We start from the raw sequence: 23152 nt of genomic DNA on the forward strand, positions 1-23152 counted from the left end.
TATATATATATATATATATATATATATATATATATATATATATATATATATATATATATATATATATATATACATACATATAAAATCTAAAAGTATATATAAAAACTCACACAGTATCCAGTATACATACACACTGACAATAGAAGTACATACTAGCCATATCCAAGAAAATATCCCTTTAGCAACACTGTATGGACACAACATTCTAAATGTTGCAATTAATTGTAGCATACAAACAGTCATCCCTAGTTAAACAGTGCGTTATACAATTACTGCATTACTGAAGCACAGCGGTGAGTGAATGGGGCACAGGAAATCCTGCTGTTAGTGACAGCGAGACTGCATTTACAAACAAGAAAGAGAAAGAGAAGTAGGAAGGAGGAGATGAAGACAGTATCATCTCGATCTCCTCCTCCTTCCTTCCTGAACATGCACACTCAGCATCACACAAATAAATAAAACTAACCCCTGCCCCCAACAAAAATAAACTCTTGAAAGCATGAATGCATGGAAGAAGCAATAACCGCAGCAGAAAATAGGTCAGGGCCTATAGAAGTCCCAGTCCTGTGGAATGGGTTTCAGGCAGAGAATTGTGGGTATTTATCCTTGAGTCTTAACTCCACCTTGTTTCAACGGAGCCTTGAAACGCAGACAAGGTCTCTGCATTCTCTGAATACCTGCAATGCTAGCTTTGTGGTGTAGCGCTTCACATTTCTCAGACAATGCAAAGTGACCTGGGATTACATAAGTAACTCCTTCAACATAAGTCCATAAGTTTCCACCTATTTCATCATCCGCCAGGCATAAATCCAACTGATCAGACAACTAAAAGCACACCTCATCACTATAAGCCACACAGTTTGAAAAATCATTGTTCAAAGCACATACAAAAAAGTAGATAAATTATTAAAATATTACAATTAAATATTATATTTATGAGGGTCTGTTCAAATCGAAATAACTCAATTAATCAAATAAGAGCTAAAATAAAATGAAATAAAAAATATATTAATAAATGCAGAGTGTTTTATGGTTCGTAGTTTGACAGATGTTTGGAGTTGTTTATTACCTTGATATTGCAGGCTTGCTCCATCAAGCGCCGAGCGTTCTCTGCCGCCCTGTAGCGTTTTGGGAGCTGGACCCGGAAAAATTTCAGCGCACCCTCAAAGTCAGCTTGAAGCAGGTCTTCCTTGGAGGTCTGCATGCAGATAGAAAAACAGAACTGGTTTAGAGTCATTTCAGTAAAATCAACCTGATAAACTGCCTGAAGAGGAACTTTGCTAGGTGATTGTTTTCCTCATTTATGTTTGTATTGGCCTTTTGCGAACCTGACAAGCCACATAACTTTTACAGATGCTATATTGGTTAAGCATAAATCAGATATTAAAATCCATATGTCCAATGACAACAACAGTAAGAGTAAGATTTGCACAGTACAATATAATTTCTAAGGAAGTACCAATACTGAAATTCTAGCAGATAGCGAAATTTATTTTTTATTTTATGGCCAATATAACCGATATACAGTATGGCCAAAAGTTAATCTGCACTTCGCTAACAGAAAAAAAATAAATACAAATAATACAAATAATAATAATAATAATTTGTTTGCTGCAATTGAACATAATAAATAAATAAAATAAATAAATACACAAACAAACAAATAAATATATAATTAAAAATAATATTTTTTTATGCTGCAATTGAACTTAATGCATTAAAGAACTAACTAAATAAATAAAATTTTAAAATTTAAATTAAAAAGTAAAAAAAAAAAGTGTTTACTTACAACTTAAGGCATCAAAGTATTGTTAATAAAATAACTATTTTAATAAATATAATATATATATATTTTACTGATATTTTTACAAAGGCCACACAAGCAGCCTGGTAAGAGTCACATATAAACACACAAACAGACATGAAGACGGCCTCTATTTGCAGCAGCTGCCCCTCACCGCCAGCAGCCGGGGCACAAACAGGCGGTGACCCATGCCCAGCAGCCCCATGACTCTATCTGTACAGTCATTGCCCAGCCCACCCTTGTCCTCTCCAGCGCCCCCTTCCTCCAGCCTCCGCACAGCGGGTGGTATCTGAGCCCATAGCGGTGGTGAAGGCAAGTCTCTCTCTGGGGTCAAAGGTGAAAGAGCCTCTTGGGCTCCTTCAGAGTCCCTAGCATCGTCCTCCCACGGAGGCTCTGGGGCTGACCTGGAGTCAGCCACGTTGATGTCCCGAGACAGCGTCCAATTTTGGAAAAGTTCGTCCAGGCGGTTGATTCGGTAGTGCTAAAGCAGTCTTGGTGTCATTCGATCATGATTCGACAAGCGCGAGCATGCAGCGTCAAAAAACGGAAACCGGATTCACACTTACGTTGATCCATTTTGGGTCCGCAATGTAAACAATATCAGAGACCACGCCTAGTTTAAAAGACATCAAATCAAACCGAAAGTGGCTTGACATACTTCAAGGAAATACGCTTCGATCCCAGTTTATCATTGGCCAGCTCCTCCCGAAATCCCAAATTTGCAATCTGTTGCCTGGCAACAGGCAGGAGGGGAGTCGCGTGGTGCTGTCGAGACGTATTTTGAACGTCTTCAAAGCGTCTCAGACTGAAAGTTGAGTTATCGTCAGGTGGATCTAAGTCCATGATGTCAAGCCAAGTCCTCGTTCTCGCTCAGTCCAGAGTCTGCCAGCTCCACCATCCTGTCGAGGTCCAGAAGTATCCCAAAGGTGCCAAGTGTGGGATGAAGGAGGCGAGATGCGAGACTGGGTGGACGTTATCGTCTCCTCGTCCTCCGGCCTTCGTTACTCCAGCTCCAGTGGCTTCACGGCTTTGCTTTTCCTAAGTCGACGAGCGCGTGAGAGGAAGACGGGGAGGGAGAGATGCTCACAGAGATGCTGTCGATGCTAGAAAAGGCAGCGGAGTGGCAGAAAGGGAGGAGGAGAGGAAGATAGGAGGGGTGTCGCGAGGGAACGGGAGACCATGGACGAATGGACAGTAGACATGGCCGAGGCTCCAATGCAACTCATGCTAAATGCTAATTGCTGCTGGAAGCTCGCTGAGGGAACAGACAGAGGGACATGTGGAGAAACAGAGCGCGAGATGGAGGGGTGTGGAGTGGCAGAGAGAGAGAGAGAGAGAGAGAGAGAGAGAGAGGAGGAGGAGGAGGGGGTTTGGGAGCCTTCGGGGATAATGTCGTAATGGTTAGCCAATAGGAGCGAGGCAGTGCAACCCCCTCTAGCTCCTCTCACTCCCTCTCTTTCTCTCTCTATTAATGCACATCTCTTGCTTCCTCACACGCAGTCACATCAGCTTCTGTCCACCTGATTTCTTCTGTTTCCATTTAAACATGGCGGGAAAACTGCAGAACACACTAACATTATTTCTTTCTTTTATACACGTTTAATCAGTGAGGAAAATATTAAATAAAACACACATTGGCAACCTGTCAAGAATGTTTGGTTTATATTTCACCCCAAAATAAGATTTTTATTTTTTTATTTAAAATAGCTAGAAAATAGTAATAGAATATTATTTATTTAAAAAATTAGCTCGAAGACAAAAAATTCTGGATTATAGTAATGAAAATATAATCAGAATCCCAATTGAGAAAAATGTGAACTACAAAATAACATTCAAATGCGTTCATATATTATTTTTTGTTATACTTTATATTAAATTTCTTTTATATAATAATCTTTTTCAGAATTAACACAGAACAGTTCAAATTACAAAATAGTATGCCTTATGACACTGAATATTTTTTAATCATGTTTTTTTAATAAATTTATTTTTTATGTGTATTATATATATTCTAATTATATATTATATATATATATATATATATATATATATATATATATATACACACACACACACACACATACAGTCAAACCAAAAATTATCCAAACATCAGATATGATTTTTTATATTTTTTACTAGTGGGTGCAGGACACTATAGTTCATTTATGCAAGTGACGATAGCAAAATAAAGTAAACTGAGACATATTATACCCAAAAATTCTTCATACAGTTTACTACCAGTAAAATTTATAAAAATTATTCAGACACTTTGACCTGACCATGTTTTGCTTAAGTGTTTTTCTTTAATTGCTAATGTGACCTTTTTAGACCACAGACTGAACAAAATTAAGCATTGCTTGGTAATTAGTTGACCTGAATTTGTATTATCTAATTGTGTACTTAAATTTAACAGCTGACAGCAATTCAATCAAACACCTTACATACCTTTCTATCAAAGTTATCTGACATTATCAAGATGAATTTGTTCTGACACAGTTTAACTCTGAGTCTTGTCATATTTTATTACCATTTTCTAAACTATAGCGAATAAACTGATAATGTGAGAAAAACCAGAGAACATTATTCTGGCTCTCACATCTGCTGTAATTACAGAACAGGGAAGTGGAGTCTATTTCTCCACATTAAACCAGCGGATATATCCGCGTCTCCTCCATAGGTTAGCTCAGACACATTCAGGCCAGCGCAGTCCGCTCGAGCAATAGCTCCATTTGTCATTCTGCCATTGCAGCTTACACAAAGGTGTGGCTTTGTGGATGAAGCTAATGTATTAGTGCTGAGACAGAATTGGCCAACTGGTAATGACAAACTGCCCTTTAAATTGCAATGGAAGCTGAATAAACACTTTATTCAAAACCACAATTAGAAACTATCAAAATATTTGGTGTTTATAGGGGACTTTTGTTCTAAAAAGTAGCACTTCTGGGCTTTGCTTGCAACCCTCTAAAAACCGCTGTACTATAGTCCTAATGCACCATGAATAGTGCTGTATCAATAGAGGTCTAGTGGCATTACTGGGCTAATGACCCACAGCTGTATATACTGTGTCATCTATCGTGTTGCTGATGATCAATAACATCACAACAACAAACCCAAATGCACGCATACATCACTCCGACAGCAGCCATATGACTCGGATCAACTTCCTTATTATATAGTGTTAACGAGCCAATGCATCTCATGAAAAGAAAAATGGCACTTGCGTGCAGGAAAAGTGATAAACTGAGGTTATTTCCTGTTTACGCTGCATTTCCTAACCTGTTTTCATGTGTGGTTATTTGTATTATTATGAAATGGTATCCTGTTTTTGGGCTCATTTTTAAATGAAATATATGCGTTTCATATTTGAAAAGCTTCATTTAAAATTAAGCATCCAGTATTTTTTAATTTTTACGCAGTAATTTTTTTTTTTTTTAGCAGTGTTATATATGAGATTGTAATACTATATTACAATATATGAAGTGTTTCAGTTTCTTGTTTAATATTGCTCATAGCAAAAACTACAAAACCAGAAAGCTCTGAACAGCTGCACACAAATATTTTTAAAAAATCACAAAAAAACCAAGGCCATATGTCAAGGCCATATGTCTTCTGACCAGCAGAGGGAGACACACTCAATATTTTCCTTTTTTACTTGCAGAGTTGATGTATTTTAATCTAAAAGCAATAAATCATCTGCCAGGATTCTCACATTTTAGCTAATGAATTTCCCTGACTTTTTATGATTAGGATAAGGACTTAAAATAAAAATAAATCAATGAATAAAATAAAACGAAATAAAAAAAATTAAATACTGTACTCAAAGAAATGCCGTTGTTATTGGTAAATATAACAAATTATTATGAGAACTGTTTTTGTACTGTAATTAGAATTAAGCTGAAGTTAAATAAAATATTATTTTAGGTGAAAAACAAATGAAAATGAGAAATATTGCTTTGGCAACTAACTGAAATAAATTAATGCTGAAGTACTAAAATTATTAAAAGCTATAAAAGAACAAAACTAATAATAAAATAAAATAAAATGAACTATTAATAAAAAAAATACTGCACTCAAATAAATGGTGTTGTTATTGGTAAATATAACAAATTATTATGAGAACTGTTTTCTGTATTTGAAATAATGCTGAAATAAAATAAAATGTTATTTTAGATCAAAAACTTAAATGAAAATGAGAAATATCGCTTTGGCAACTAACAAAAATAAGCTTAGATGAAGTACTAAAATGACTAAAAGCAATAAAGAAAAAACGAAATGAATAAAATAAAATGAAATAATTAAAAAGTAAAATAAAATAAAATGTTGCACTCAAAGAAATGGTGTTGTTATTGGTAAATATAAGTTATTATGAGAATTATTTTCTATAAATGAAATAAAGCTGAAATTAAATTAAATATTATTTTAGTTGAAAAACTTGAATGAAAATTAAACGTTGTTTTGGCAACTAACTGAAATAAATTTAATCTGAAGAACTAAAATGACTAAAAACTATGTGATATGATAAAACGATTTTATTGTGATAAAAGCAGAACAAAATGATTAAATTTAAACTTAAAATATAAACTAAAAATATAAAAATGAAAGCCAATTCAAAATTAATACTATAATATATAAAGTATACTAAAATAACAGATTCTAGCTAATAGTTTAAATCTGAGCACGACTAGGAATAACGCCACAACTTTTTATTGTTTTAATTAATTTACAATTAATTAAGTTTTCCAATAATTCATAAATAGGACAGAGATTTTAAAAAATAATAATAATTTCACATTTCTGAGCATAACTACATACATTTCTATGACTTCACCGATTTTATTAATTTCCCCATTACTTTTCTGTCATATAAACCACCTCCATCATGTGAATTTCCCTGACTTTTCTGAACTATTTAAAACAAGGAAATGTAAGCAGGGTGAAATGCAGTACCTTCAGAAGAGCCAGCGCCACATTGAAAATGATGCTCAACCCCTGTGAAGACAACAAAACATTTAATTACACACACAGAATCATTTCTTTGAACATCAAACTGCCTGGAACGACAAAACAGGCCACATACAAAGGTGCTTTATTGTAAAAAGAAACGATACAATTACATTTAAATGGTTCGGAGGAGCCGCAGTGCTGTACTAGCAAAGGGAAGTGCGATGTCGAGCACATTTGCATTTCCTAAAATAGCTCGAGTCATACAAAGAGCTCAAATGTGTGGGAGTGACAGGAGCTGAAGGAAGAGGCAAACAATCTCGCTCGCACACGCTCAGGTGGACTGACAGGCAGGTGGATATGAAGGACGGTGTGTGTGTGTGTGTGTGTGTGTGTGTGTGTCAGAGGGGAGCAGGTGGCATCGCAGAGAAGCAATGCTGAAGTCAGCTCCGCATGGAAACACCCGTCTCCAGCATCGCTTAGACAACTCGTTCACATGGCAACACCGAGCTAAAAATATCCAGAGTTCTCTATTAATAACAGACGGCAGAGGCTATCTCTCCCCGACAGGCTCTAGATGGCGCTAGGGGGCTAAATGGAAATTGCAGGGGGGATAATTGTGTGTCTGCATGTGTGTTTGTGTTTGTTGAGGGAGGGATGAGACTTTACTCTTTGGTTTGGGAGCTGAAGGTTATGCAAGAAATACGTATACTATGATTCTTGTTAGAATTTATACTAGGAATAACTATCAGTATGTATATCAGGCAAAGCAATTTACAACAACCTGAACAATTCGTTAGCTTGAAGAATTGCCATAATTGCAGATGCAGGAACTATTGAGAATAATTCGGGGTCGGTGAGATTTTTTATATTTTTGAAAGAAGTCTCTTTCGTTTGATCAAAAAAATACAGTAAATCTGTAATATTTGTGAAACATTATCACAATTTAAAATAATTGTTTTTTATTTTAGTATATTTTAAAATGTAACTCATTCTTCGGATACAAAGCTGAATTTTCAGCATCTTTAGTGTCACACGATTCTTCAGAAATCATTCTAATATGCTGATTTGCTGCTCAAGGAACATTTATTATTATTATTATTATTATTATCAGTGTTGAAAACAATTTTTCCTGGAATATTTTTGTGTAAATGGCATTCTTTGAGTAGAAAGTTCAAAAGAACTGAATTAAAAAAATGTATAAATTAATCTTTAAATAAATTAGTCTTTACTGTCACATTGACTTATATGTTCTTTGCTGAACAAAAGTATTACTTAAAAATAAATAAATATGTATTAATATTATAATTATTAGATAAGTTATATATATATATATTTGCATTTGTTATTATAATTTTTTTCTAGAAGTAGAGTAAATCTAAGTTTGATATATACGTTTATATATATATGAGATACATATTATATAGATAATACTATAATCTAATCTAAGTTTAAATTTAATCCTTTTGTTTTTTTTCTTTAAAGCTTATATATATATTCTTTACATTCTTATACATTTAATGTGAATAAACAAATTAATTTTAAAAAATGGCATGACAATTAACTTAAAATGTGTAGACTTATTAATTAGAACTACTTACAGATATCTTATTTATTAGTTTATCAACTTTCAAAGATTTTGTGCTAATAACCTTTAAAAAATTTGCAAGCCCAGTAATTATTTAATCTTCAAAAGTGCTCACTATATCAACACCGTCGCTTGTGAACCAGACTTTGTTTCCCGACGGACTGATAACAAATCCTGTGTGCCCTTAGTCCTGGAGGTGGTTTGAAGGTAGCCAATCAGATTAGAGCTTGCCAAAGCAAGAAAGTGCTTTCCGGTTTTGTGCGCAAAAGCACACAATGGCACAATTTTAAAGCTTCTTTAAAACAGTATATATTGGGGAAAAAACGGAACACAAATAAACTGAAATGTAAATATGATTTAGGGATAGATGCGTGAACAAGAAGGACTACGATCACTATACGAGTTACTTAACAGTAGAGCCAGAGCCTCAAAAGAAGGCAGAACACTAAATGAATTAGAGACGAACTGATAGATGGATAAGGAGAGAGAGAGCATCATGCTCATCATGCGATTCATTGACTGAGACAGGCTGAGGAAACTTTTAATTGTCTTGCCTCAGGCTACCACAGACGCTGAATGAAAGGAAAAGGGGAGAAAAACGATGGGAAAAAAAATAAAAGGAAAAGCTCTCTGAGGAGCAGAAAGGTCGAAGCGTTTCTTTTGGAAAGACACAAAGCCTATTTCTAAGAAGTCAAAGATGCTTGCTTTGGGAAATCTAACAGAGTTCAAGAAGTTTAGAAACAACTGAACTTTCCGTCAGTTTCATGTGCTACTGGAAACCCAACAACTACAATATTTATTTAGCCAGAAAAGAAACATAAAAATAAAAAAATTATGCAATCCGCCAAGTTTATCTTTAGGGTTACCAAGAGCTTACAAAGGGCAATACTTTAATAGATTTTTCACTGAAGAGATACGGAGTGTACCACCCTGGTGTCACGTTTGTATGCCCGCCTGGTCTGTTCTGTTCTCGTGCTCCATTTAGGCGAGCTGCATTCTGATTGGTTCGGATAGCATACTGCGGGAGGTCGGGGGTGTGGAAAATTGTGCTATAAAGCGATTTAGAAATCGCGCACACTCAAATCGCGATTTTATGATGATTTAGATTAATCGCACAGCCCTAAACGGTACCCAACCCTACAGACATATTTGTTTAGAACTGTTTTAAATGGTGCTTGATCTGTGCAGATTTCTCTCCTGATTCAGATGAGATGACTTTTTCACTGGCGAAAGCAATATTAAGGATCGAGGACTCAAGAAACAGATCAAACTGAGAGAGACTAAATCCAGGTTTCTTGAAGCATCTTGGAGACGTTGCCACAGTTCTTCTCAGTTTGTTCTGTTTCTTCATGTCATTCCAGACAGACTGGATGATGATGAGATCAGATCTCTGTGTGCAGCACTGGCTGTTCTCAGACTCCTTGTGCAAACAAAAATCTCACTGGATTATTACAATTAATGGCAAAATGAGTGTTTGGAAATGTAAACTGATATTTCCTACTGACACACTACAGCAAAAGATAGAAATAACTGACTTAAAACCATTTTTTAGCTGGTGAAAAAAAATCTTGATGTATTTGTTTATTACAAACGCAGCTTTTCACTTCACAAGATATTAAGTGATGGACTGTAGTCGTGTAGATTATTGTGATGTTTTTATCAGCTGTTTGGACTCTCATTCTGACGGCACCCATTCACTGCAGAGGATCCATATTATGAGCAAGTAATGTTAAATTTCCCCAAAGCTGTTCTTCTGATGAAGAAACAATCTCATCTACATCTTGGATGGCCTGAGGGGGAGTACATTTTCAGCACATTTTCACTTTTTGGTGAACTATTCCTTTAACAAACACAAAGGCCAAACCTGTAGCAGACGCTCCAGCTGGTAGAACTTGCAGTGAAGATCTTCAAAGTTGTTTTTGTAGAGATCCCGGAGACCATATTTGTACATGATCTTCACCAGCACGCAGAAAGCTTGCTCCTCGGGCATCTAAAGAAAAAAAGTGAGAGACATCACCATGATATTTCAGATGCTAATGCTTTCTACATAAATAAACACAACCAGCCCATGATGTTTAGATGTGTCAACTGTCTGTCCACCTGTCTATGGCAGTCTACAGTGATGCTGTCAGAGTTTGTTTGTGTTTCTGAGATGGAGAGCGAGACAGACAGAGAGCTGGGTATTAAATCACACAGACAGCGTGTGTGTCCCGAGCTCAATGGGCTCCTGCAGGTAGACGGGCGCCGTCATTAATATTTCTGACAGCTGCTGAGCTTCCTGGGCAAGGCCACGAGAAAGACACTTACACTACATTATAGAAATCCCCAAACGTGCTCTAATATCATGCCCCATACAGGGCGGCGTTGCAAAAAAACAAAAACGCCATCTTATTCAGCCCTCGCTTTAATTAAATATGGAATTAACCGTTTCATCAATGTCTTTCTCTCGCTTCCTGTTCCTCTCCGCCTACTGTTAGCTCAATAACAAGCCTCAAAAAGTCAAAGATAAGATACAATGAGGTAGGTTTCTATTTACACTTTTATTAGTGCTTATTTAGTTAGCAAGCTCTCTTAAAAAAACTCTTCATACTGCTGATATACCAACACAGCAGTTGACCTTAAAGATGAAACGGACCTAAAAAGAAGTTTACGTATTGCCTGCTAAGAGAAAGTAATGTGCACTTCTGTTGTGGTATAAATTCACATTTCAAAACGTGAAAGCCTGCATTCGTATAATTTTGCATTTTTGGCTTAGTCTCTCAAAAATTCATTTAAATACATAAATTAAATGTTAAATAAATAAAATGGATAATAAATTAATAAAACCACTTTCAAATAAAATAATAAAATCATTAAACAACACAGGACAAAAAACAAAACGAAAACAACTACAAAATACAACAAAAACAAAACACAACACAAAAACGAAAACGAAATAAAACAAAATACAAGACAAAAAACGACTGAAAAAACGAATAAAACAAAAACACTACAAAATAAAAAAACAAGATACCACAAAACACACACACACACAAAACTAAACAAAATACAACAACAAAAAACAACACAAAACACAAGACAAAAACAAAACTAAATACAAGACAAAAAATGAATAAAACAAAAAAAACACTACAAAAAAAACAAGTTACCACAAAACACACATGCACAAACACACACGCACAAAACTAAACAAAATACAACAACAACAAAAAACAACACAAAACACAAGAGAAAACCGAAATAATACAAAATACAAGACAAAAAACGACAAAAAAAACGATTAAAACTAAAAACACTACAAAATACAAAAAAAAAAAACAAAAGATACCACAAAACACACACATGCACAAACACACACACACGCACAAAACTAAACAAAATACAACAACAAAAAAACAACACAAAACACAAGAGAAAAACGAAATAATACAAAATACAAGACAAAAAACGACAAAAAAAACGATTAAAACTAAAAACACTACAAAATACAAAAAAAAAAAACAAAAGATACCACAAAACACACACATGCACAAACACACACACACGCACAAAACTAAACAAAATACAACAACAAAAAAACAACACAAAACACAAGAGAAAACCGAAATAATACAAAATACAAGACAAAAAAACGACAAAAAAAACGAATAAAACAAAAAACACTACAAAATACAACAAAAAAAAACAAAAGATACCACAAAACACACACATGCACAAACACACACACACACACACGTACAAAACTAAACAAAATACAACAATAAAAAAAATATACAAAACACAAGACAAAAAAACTAAATGAAAAAAAACACTACAAAATACAACAAAAACAAAAGATACAACAAAACACAAAACAAAAACAACAATAATAAAAAAAAATCACCTCTCCACAACAAGCAACATGATTTGAGGTAACATTCATGTCTCTAACATGTATGGAAAAAAACAAAAGATACCACAAAACACACACATGCACAAACACACACACACACACACGTACAAAACTAAACAAAATACAACAATAAAAAAAATATACAAAACACAAGACAAAAAAACAAAATGAAAAAAAAAACACTACAAAATACAACAAAAACAAAAGATACAACAAAACACAAAAGTAATTGCTCCCACAGTTGATTTCTTCACACCAAGCTGCTTACCTATTGCAGAAACCTTACCTATTGTTCAAACAGATGCCATTAATACAGGTAACGAGTGGAGGACAGAGGAGCCTCTTAAAGAAGAAGTTACAGGTCTGTGAGAGCCAGAAATCTTGCTTGTTTGTAGGTGACCAAATACTTATTTTACCGAGGAATTTACCAATTAATTCTTTAAAAATCCTACAATGTGATTTTCTGGATTTTTTTTCTCATTTTGTCTCTCATAGTTGAGGTATACCTATGATGAAAATTACAGGCCTCTCTCATCTTTTTAAGTGGGAGAACTTGCACAATTGGTGGCTGACTAAATACTTTTTTGCCCCACTGTATGTCCCTCTGAGCTGAAGGATTTTGTCTAGATTGAAGGTCTTTTGCACAATTTAGGAGGCTTTTAATCTGCCGGTGCCAATCAGCTGATGGAAAACCTCTTAAGACTCCTCACAAAGGAGATTTAACAGAAAACACCGCACCACTTTTCTAATCCACTCAATGCGTTTGTCCTGTTTTTCTATAATATGAAATTTAATATATCATTTTAAAATTATAATACAAATTTATATTATAAGATTTTTATAAAATGCATTTTATATAATTATTCTATTTTATTATGTATTATTATATTATAAAATGATCAAAATGTATTACTTTGCTAAGCAATAAAATGTATTTATGAATTACAATTGTCAAGCGGCATAACAATGCACTAATTCTGAATTCAGCTGATTTCTGATCAAAGGTGTGCATAGTTTAAAACTGCTTCGTTTTATGTGGCTCATTCATTCAGATTTTACAGCCAGAACCATCTGTTTAATTATAGAGAGATAGATGTGAGCCTAACTGGATAATTGCCTCCTGGATAACTGCATAATCTATTACTCTAGCTTTGTTTCTAAATATAATAATGAATCTACGACGCGTAACTATGTTTAATTAGCAGAGTGTACAAGTTATTTTCACAGACGCAGGGAGGTGAGTACATCACATGTGGTTGGATATCTATCAAGGCTGTTCGTATTACGGCAAAACAAAAGGTCAGTGGATAGAGATGTTGCAGCGGTGTCGAGATGCTTGTTACCAGACGGCAGGAGTGAGTCATGCCTGCAGGATGGGCAGCTGCAACCTCACCTTGCAGATCTTGTAAAGAGAGTCTTGGCCATCGCCGCCTGAGTCTTTGAAGTAGTGGTGAGCAGGGAAGGTGCGATGGATGTCTCTGGTGATGATGGCTTCCTGGGCGGAGTCCTGTGGATCAAATCAAGAGTTAAAATCAGGCATTTCTTTCTTTTGGTATTTCCTTCCTTCTTGCTTTCTTTCTTTCTTTCAAGTGTGTTATTATTATTATTACTATTACTTATTAAAATAATTTATAATAATAAGATGCTTGTTACCAGACGGCAGGAGTGAGTCATGCCTGCAGGATGGGCAGCTGCAACCTCACCTTGCAGATCTTGTAAAGAGAGTCTTGGCCATCGCCGCCTGAGTCTTTGAAGTAGTGGTGAGCAGGGAAGGTGCGATGGATGTCTCTGGTGATGATGGCTTCCTGGGCGGAGTCCTGTGGATCAAATCAAGAGTTAAAATCAGGCATTTCTTTCTTTTGGTATTTCCTTCCTTCTTGCTTTCTTTCTTTCTTTCAAGTGTGTTATTATTATTATTATTACTATTACTTATTAAAATAATTTATAATAATAATAAAATATTTGTATGATATTTTTAAATATTTTATTACCATTTTATTTATTATTTATATTATTGTATACAATATTGTATACAATAAATACATATTTATTAATATTAATTTATTTAATTATTGTATTTATTATTAATTATAATTAGACTAATTTAAATCAAATTTAAGATAAATCAAAATAAATATTAATAATATTATAATAAGAATAAAATATTTTGTATTACACTTCATTATTATTATTCTAATCATTTTCATCAATAAAATGATTGCATTATAACATTTTTATCGTGTAATTTATTTATTATTAAACAATTACACTAATTATTTTTCTATAATAATAATAATAATACTAATATGAATTTTATATTTACATTGTTCATTTTTTTTAATGAATAAAAACTACCGTATTACAAAAATCTGTATTTCTTATAATTAGACAATTATTAGTTAAATAATTTGATATTTAATAATAATAATAATTATTATTATTATTTTAATTACTATTTTGCTTTATTGTTTACATAATTTTTTTGTAAATAAAAACTACTGTATTATAAATATAATTATTTCTTATTATTATATAATTATTAGTCATAAAGAAACTGATATTTTATAATAATAATAATTTAGTTTAAGTTGTTATTGGAGTGTGTTTTCTGTGTAATTACTAATCCAGTCTTTCTATTTAAAATGTTATGTTAAATGTAATGCTACTTGCTTGAAAATTACATTGAACATTGTTTCTACAGCAAATATATTTCAGTGTAGCTCACCGTAACATGCAGTTTTATACTACTTTAATTGGACCCAAGTCAGATTTTAGACATTTTTGGGCCTTTTTGGCACTTTTTCATAGCAACCACGACAGATGGTGAACATATCTGTGATTTGAACAGATTAGTGTGCAGGCAGATGAGATACAGATGAGGTCCTGTCATACATGTAGCCTGGACTGGAAAAACTCAATTACTAATCATATGATGGTCATTTTCTCTACACCCTTTGATCTCAATCAATGCTCGCTGCAGCTCCAACACAAACTTGAAGGTTGAGCTTGACTGAGGACAGTGGAGGAGAGAGTACAATGTGTATTTTGTCAAGAAGACTCTAAGAAGGGTGCTTGAGCTAAGGAATAACCTTGTGTGAAGTGTTTACAGAGCTGAGACAGATTAAGAAGCGCAGGAAAGTGTCTTACTCAGCACAGCGCGCTCTTCAAAGCCGAACAGCAAATCGAATTAACAAGTCAAATACAGACAGTGTTCCAGTCACATGATGGAGTACATGAACAGACTCTTGAGATGCAAAACAGGGCTGAAACTCCACTTAAAAACATCTGATCTGGACCGAACTGACTATAGAATGAGTTTTCTGCCACACAGCATTATGGGAAGTGTAGTTTAGTTGCACAAGCCTGTCCTAAACCGGCTAAATGAGCAGAATATTAAGCAGTTGACTTTCCCGTCAAGTCTTGAGTGAACAGATCCAAGGATTTCACGCCGTGGCAACATCAGACGGTGACTGCGGAAATGTCTCTGACAGGCTGAGTTGTAATAAGGTGCATTCCATTAACAGCGTGTGTCAGGGCTAATTAAAGGCATCATTAGTCAACTAATGCGAGAGAGGGAAGGACAGGTTTCCGCCTCCCCTCACCTGTTTACACCACGCCTGAGAGTTTGTTAAAGGGTGGGCAGAATAAAGCCTGATAAGAGGATGAAGGGAACCTTCAGGGAGAGTCCGGGGTTCAAAACAAAACAATACACAAAACAAAACAAACAAAAACAAGAAAACAAAACAAAAAACCACAAAACAAAACAAAAAATACAAAAACAAAACATATATAAATAAATAAAAGAATACATTTAAAAATATATAATATTTATCATAACCTTGCGTTCCTTTTTCTCTTCAACACACACGCTATGAATAATGCAGCCTTCTTTTCTGCCATTTCTCCGTCTACATGATCCAGATAAATTCTTGCTGAATAGCACAGAACATGGCACACCCATTTGTGTAAGCTGCTTCATCAGTTTCTGTTTATGCAGAAGAAGAACGAGGCTGTAAAGTCCATTTCCCATGAAGGTTGCCGCAGCATATGTGGCAGTGGTGACCTTGTTCTTTTTTGTAATAAAGATATACAATCTTCTTGACGGAGTAATCAGGCAAGCACAAACACATACGGAAACATTATTCACATATGATACGACTATTCTTTATTTATTATAATACTTATATTTATTATTATTTTGGAGTAGTTTTCATATTTATTTTTTAGTTTAAGTTCATTTTAGCACGGTTAAATCGTGATTAATTGCATACAAAATAAAAGTTTGTGTTTACATAATGTATGTGTGTTTGATGTTTATTTTCTCAGACAAATACACTGCATTGTTCTAACAACAGAATATAATATAAATGTAATACTTGTTTCTTTTTTTTCTTTCAGGGTGTATCACTTGTTGGTGACATGTCAGGAATGATCCAGCCTGGTGGCCTAGGCAACCATAAGTTAAGGCAACTTAAGGCAAAACCTAGGCAACTTGTGGCAAACTTTGTCCACCAACGAGCCATTCAATGTTGACTAAAAGATAATGTACACTTTTTACCATTTCTACAGTACTTTCTGTAATAGATTATTTATTTTTAATCAGTACAGTTGTTTCATTTCCAGAACATACTGCACCTTGTCGAGATGATGCTGATTCTACCTATATCAGCTGCACAGTGTGAGAGAGGATACTCAGCACAGAACCGCATCATAAACTCCACCAGAAGCAGTCTGCACGTTTCTACCACGGAGGATCTTATTAGAATCAGCACTGAGGGACCATCTCTGGAAAGATTTGATCCAAGCAAATGTGCAGAGAAGTGGCTGTCTTCAAGAAAACCACACTACAAAGCCTGGCCAGCTGAAATATGCAGCATCTGATTGCTGTTCACTGTGTGGCAGGAACATTAATTGTGTTCAGCAGTGCAGATGTCAATAAAGCTTTTAAAAGGACAGTTCACCCAAAAATTCTGTTATCATTTGCTCAACCTCTTGTCAATCTCACCAAATATACATTATGTCATTGTTAACCTAAAGAAAGACCTTAAGTCTTTCTTTCATCTTCAGAACTCACTTGAAGGTATTTTTAATATTATATGTATATAATGATATTAGGGTGGGTAAATGATGACAGAATTTTTATTTGTTGGTGAACTGTCCTTTTAAATATATTTGAGCACTACACTTCAATGTCTGTACATTGTGTATTTGTGCATATGAAATTTATGCATGATTTTTTTTTGCCTTTTGAGGACAGCCTGTCCAACTGTTTTTCTGAAACTGAAAATATTAAATGTTTATCTGAAGGTAAACTCTCACGCTAGGTTTCTGAATTTTTTTTCTCATGCTCTTCATACTTGTGCATGTTATGTGGCATATTAATATTGTGTCATTTAAGGGGGGGGGGGGTCATTTAAATTTTTGACTGTGCTCCTAAATTTTTTTTGATTAGGAGCACAAGTGCTCCTAATAAAAAAACCTTACCATAGAGCCCTGGTACTGTGTTAATTTATTAGGTAAAATTTATGTACAATAGGAAAATGTTATATTTATATGTAAAATTTTTATATTTGTATAATATTAACATATTATTTAGATGCACGCATTTGTATGGGTCAAAATTATAAATGTTTCTTTTATGCCAAAAATCATTAGGATATTAAGTAAAGATCATGTTCCATGAAGATATTTTGTAACTTTCCTACTGTAAACTTAATTTTTGATTAGTAATATGCATTGCTAAGGACTTCATTTGGACAAATTTAAAGGCGATTTTCTCAATATTTCGATTTTTTTGCACCCTCAGATTCCAGATTTTCAAATGGTTCTCGGCCAAATATTGTCCTATCCAAACAAACCATACAACAATGGAAAGCTTATTTATTCAGCTTTCAGATGATGTATAAATCTCAATTTTGAAAAATTTACCCTTATGACTGGTTTTGTGGTCCAGGATCACATATATTATGTAAACAAACTTTTATTTCCGATGCGATTAATCGTGATTAATCACTTGACAGCCCTAGATAATTTAACTGATATTTTCGGAAATGATAAAAGCTTCAGTTACCATTAACAACACTGATTATTAATTATGTCATTAGTTAATTAATTACATGCATGTTTGTATATACATTTCAGTGTTTTTATAACTAAAACTACTAAAAAAAATGTGTTAATTGCAATAAAGCTGAAATAAAATTAAATAAAAAGTATATAAATAATACTAAACTAACTCTAATAAGTACCATATGCATGTATTAGGGCTGCACGAAAAATCGCATGCGATATTTAATGCGCATCTTGTCAGTAAAGCCGGTTCTGTAATCAGCGGTAAATCTCCATCACGTGGGTGCTTTCACATTGAGCAGCATTAACTACACAGAGCCGTTGTTCACGGACGAGCTGCGCAAAAAATCGCACGAATATACACACACACACACACACACACACAGTTTTTCATCTAATCTTAATTTTATTTCAGATTTATTTCAATTAATGAAAAATATTTTGATAGTTTTATTACATATTTATAAAGTATATTATAAATTATATAAATAAATTATATAATAAACACACACATACACACATAACCATGTAAAAGAGTAAAAATAGCATAATATGAATATATCAGACCAGAAGCTACTGTTATCAGTTAATGGGAGCGGCCATAACTTCTCAATCACTGCAACCCTAGTAATAAACTCTAATGTCACACTATAGCCTAAGGCGAACTCTGACCTTTGCTCAGCAACGACCTTTAGTGGGAATTATACAAAACCCGCCTTTTTACAGCATGTGCCATATTGGAGCTTTTTGCAAGAGCAACAAAAAGACTCAAAGCTGTAATTTAGTCTCAGTATGGGGTTAATCACAGCATAGTGTATGATTGAGTTCAGCGGACTGTTTCACTGTTGCTCCCTCCCTCTCCCTCTCACCCCCATCACTCTCGCCTCTCGCAGCGTGCATGAAAATGAAATGCTGCCTCATAAACTGCGAGTTAGTGACAAATGGTATTCATAAATAAAGCCAGAAATACAGGCTGCGAATGGTAATGTGGCCACTAAACATCTGTGAGGCTCTGCAATAGCAACAGCATCCAGAGCAGACCCGGAGAGAGGGATAAACAAAGGGATGCAATCTGATTACATCCATGGCAAAAGCCTGAGTAAACTTCACCACAGGGTTTGCTCTGAATTAGGGCTATGCGATATGGACAAAAAAAACCTATCGTGATTTCTTTGATCAATTTTGTGATTTCAATTTTAATCACGATTTTGACACACAGACATGCTCTGCAGTCATAAATGCATTCAGTGTGAATTTGAAACATATTTCCAAAAGAAAACCAATTAGAGCTTTATCAAAAAGCTGTAACATGTCTCTAGAACAGACATAAGGCAAATTAATCACTAAGTAAAGGTGTAACAAAATGTCTCTAGAATAGACATATGGCAGAAAAAAATAAAATAAAAATCCCGTGTCCAGGGATTTTGTTTAGCCATGCATTGGTCATAGAGCTCTTTGTGGCGTTGCCTCAATTGTTGAACTAGATTTGTTGAGCCAAGTTCACACGTACTCCGTCTGCCGTGAATATACAGTATGTGTATGCGGTGCAGAAGCAGAAATTTCCATGCCAATCCATGTTATTTTTTACTGCGAATAAAGCTGTCACTTTCAGCGCGTGCAGCACAGCAGAAAGTTGTGTGCTGCAGACGCACCGCTCCTGGAGCACACTGCCGGAGCGCAATCGCGTGCAGTGTGAACGCTCTGATCCGTTAACATGGGCGCGGAAAAAATAAGCACCACAGACGGAGTGTGTGAACCTGGCGTTACGTTTGTATGCCCACCTGGTCTGTTCTGTTCTCGTGCTCCATTTAGGCGAGCTGCATTCTGATTGGTTCGGATAGCATACTGCGGGAGGTCGGGGGTGTGGAAAATCGTGCTATAAAGCGATTTAGAAATCGCGCACGCTCAAATCGCGATTTTATGATGATTTTGATGAATCACACAGCCCTACTCTGAATGCTACTGTGGACTAGATGTGCGCTCGCAAATAACAGGAGGCTGGTCAGATTTGTCCAGGCCCTTGAAGAAAGATAAAACCACTGACCTTCAGAGACATCGATCAGAGGGATCTTCAGCATGGCTGGGAGTTTATTAGATGGACATGAGCATCCTTGTGTGGAACTGACCTAGTAGAGCAAGGCGCTCGCTAGAAATGCAAAAGTTACTGCATGGTTCAGTTCCCAGGGAATGAATAAATGAGATGTCTGATTTTGAATCAAAATTGTACCGAAAACTACAGCTAACATCTTGGTTTTAAATTATGTTAATTTAGACATCACAGCACTCAATGTACAGTATGAAAAATTGGTATTCATTTTGAAAATTCTGAACTAAATATTTTGAAAAATTAAACCTGAAAAATTAAAGTAAACATTTGCTGTGTTATTTAAAAATAACACTAAAAACTAGAATTAATTTTAAACCATGAATTTAGTGAAATTAGGCATCACAGTATGATAAATTGATATAAGACGACATTTGACTATATTTGATGTCTATAATAAGTTGACATTTTAACAGTGTTTATAAATTATTAGTAATTTTAAAAAAATATCCAAAAGTTATGGGTGACAAGCAGTACATTTCCAATATTCTACATAAAACTTAACAAAAATAAATAAATAAATAAAAAGAAACTGAATACAGAAATCTAAAATAATTAAATCTAAACAAAACTTTATATAAAAGATTATATATAACAATGTTATTAAAATATTCATTTTAAAGGTATCTGAAAGATTTCTGATAACCAATAAATAACACTGAAATTCTATACTATATTTTTATTTAAAACTTAAAACAATAAAACATTTGAAATAACACAAAAAATCTAAAATGAATCATTCAAAATGCTACAAGTGAATTTAGGCATCAAGACAAAATGTACAGGATGAAAAATGGATGAAAAATTGTGAGATTTGCTAATGTTATTAAATTATTAGTGATGACCAATATTGGAACTCTATACTATAAATAAAATGAATTCTGAATAAAATGTAAAAAAAAATAAAAATTAATTCATATTAATTAATTATCTAATAAAAGTACGAAAAACTAAAATCAATTGTGTAAAATGCTTCATGTAAATCTAAGCATCACAGTAAAATATAAAAACTGATATTACAGTTCTTTATTACAAATAAGATTTTACATGAAATTACATTTATATTCTTTATAACAAAGTATATGAAGAGTTTTTGCAAAAACAGACACCTCCGTTTTTTTATATTTTCAAAAATCCTGGTTTTTGATTATGTTATGTTTGTATTGTTTTATTGTGTTAGTTAGCTGTATTTCTTAGTTATTTTTTAACCTAATCAAAATAACCCAACTGCAGATTGATTGAGATTCATTGGAATGCACAATGAAAAAACATGATTTTATCTGTTATCTGTTTTTGCAAACAAACTCTTCATATACAGTTTAAAAATGGCACTATAATGTGATAAATCAAAGTTATCATATAAAGAAAAAAATGGTCTGGAGAGGTTATAGTTGGGTTATCACCTAGTATCAGAATAAAAATAAAAACACAAGGGTCTAAAATATGTGTCTTCGTTCTCATATGCTTAGTACATTTTGACATGCAGCCTTGTGTGAATTGGGCCCAACAAATGAGCTGCCACAAAGGGGCATCAACAGATGTGTTCTTTCCACCCCGAAGCTCACAGGGCCTTCGCTCATCTTGTTACTGCCCCGGAATGACAGGCAGTACTGCCACTGGGTTCTAAGATAGTACTGTACCAGCACATCTCAGAACTCTCGGTTCGGTCACAGCAACGCCGGGGCTAAAAGCTCAAAGCGGAGTCTCCCGCAAGAACAGACCGAGCCGCTCTGAAATCCGAGATGACAGCAAACAACTTTAGTGCAAGCCAGACTGAGAGATGCAGCATGACAAGCTGGTGTGGAGGCACAGTGAGCGAGACAGGCGCGTCGGCTCTAAGAAGCTGCCGTCAGGCTCGCTCCGTCACTCTACAACTTTCCGCAGTGGGCGCACAGTGCGCGAGAGCCTCTGAAGTTTGTGCTGGGCCTCCCACTGGGTTCTAAGGCAGTCAGCACCGATCTTGTGCCGGTCTGACAACAGGAGCCCCACCCAGAGCAAGCTGACCTATTTCTCGGATGTGACACCGGGAGGAGAGAGTATGTAAGTGGTGTGACGTGCTATCAAAAGCCCAATCTGCTCCAAGTGGAGCCGTAGATGTTACTACAGGGATCCGAATTTGCTCCGTCAACTTGTGGTGCTGTAATATAAAGCAATAGAGGTCAAGCCGCTGTCTGCGGAAACCGATTACATGATCTCATGCTGTTCAGCTGCGGAAGATGAAATAAAGATGTTGACCGTTGTTATTGTGCTGAACAGACTATTAAATAACCTGTTTAGCTACATAAAACAGGAAACGGAAGACTTGCATGACAAATATTCAAAACATTTTCGACTTGCATTTATGGATGCAATACCGATTATTTCATATCGCAGCTGCTAACTGCTAAGTTACAATAAAATACAATACTATGAAAATATAAAAATTAAAAAAATAAAATAAACACTAAACTAAAACCAATTGTTTAAAATGCTACAAATAAACCATAATAAATGGATATTGGAGTGAAATTGAGTGAACTGATTAAGAGTTGAATTTGTTACTAATTCACACTGATTAATTTAATGTTCTGATGACAAAGTAATAGGTCTTCACCAAAATTAAAACTCTGGCCGATAAGCCGACAAATATTTTCATGTTATGGCTAATAAACCGATAAACAGCTGAAACCAAAATTCGACAATATATAATCTAAATAAATGATTTATTTTTAATAAAAATTAATACAATTATTGTTTTACATCACATCATTATAA

General features: G+C 34.6%; 1 protein-coding gene across 1 annotated transcript in view; it reads right to left on the reverse strand.

The window, feature by feature from the left end:
• Positions 1-23152, reverse strand: part of LOC107592725 (rab GTPase-activating protein 1-like) — a 112437-nt gene that overhangs the window by 17978 nt on the left and 71307 nt on the right. Inside the window, exons 15-23 of the mRNA XM_016282275.1 lie at positions 13902-14042; positions 13619-13732; positions 10528-10611; positions 10198-10323; positions 6752-6793; positions 2700-2842; positions 2444-2609; positions 1959-2285; positions 1070-1198 (exon numbers count right to left, since the gene is read on the reverse strand). Coding sequence (XP_016137761.1) covers positions 1070-1198; positions 1959-2285; positions 2444-2609; positions 2700-2842; positions 6752-6793; positions 10198-10323; positions 10528-10611; positions 13619-13732; positions 13902-14042 — 1272 coding nt within the window. The remainder of the gene's footprint in view (positions 1-1069; positions 1199-1958; positions 2286-2443; positions 2610-2699; positions 2843-6751; positions 6794-10197; positions 10324-10527; positions 10612-13618; positions 13733-13901; positions 14043-23152) is intronic.

The sequence above is a fragment of the Sinocyclocheilus grahami genome, unplaced genomic scaffold (assembly GCF_001515645.1).
Source record: "Sinocyclocheilus grahami isolate Dianchi unplaced genomic scaffold, SAMN03320097.WGS_v1.1 scaffold157.1, whole genome shotgun sequence".
Taxonomy (NCBI): Eukaryota; Metazoa; Chordata; class Actinopteri; order Cypriniformes; family Cyprinidae; genus Sinocyclocheilus; species Sinocyclocheilus grahami.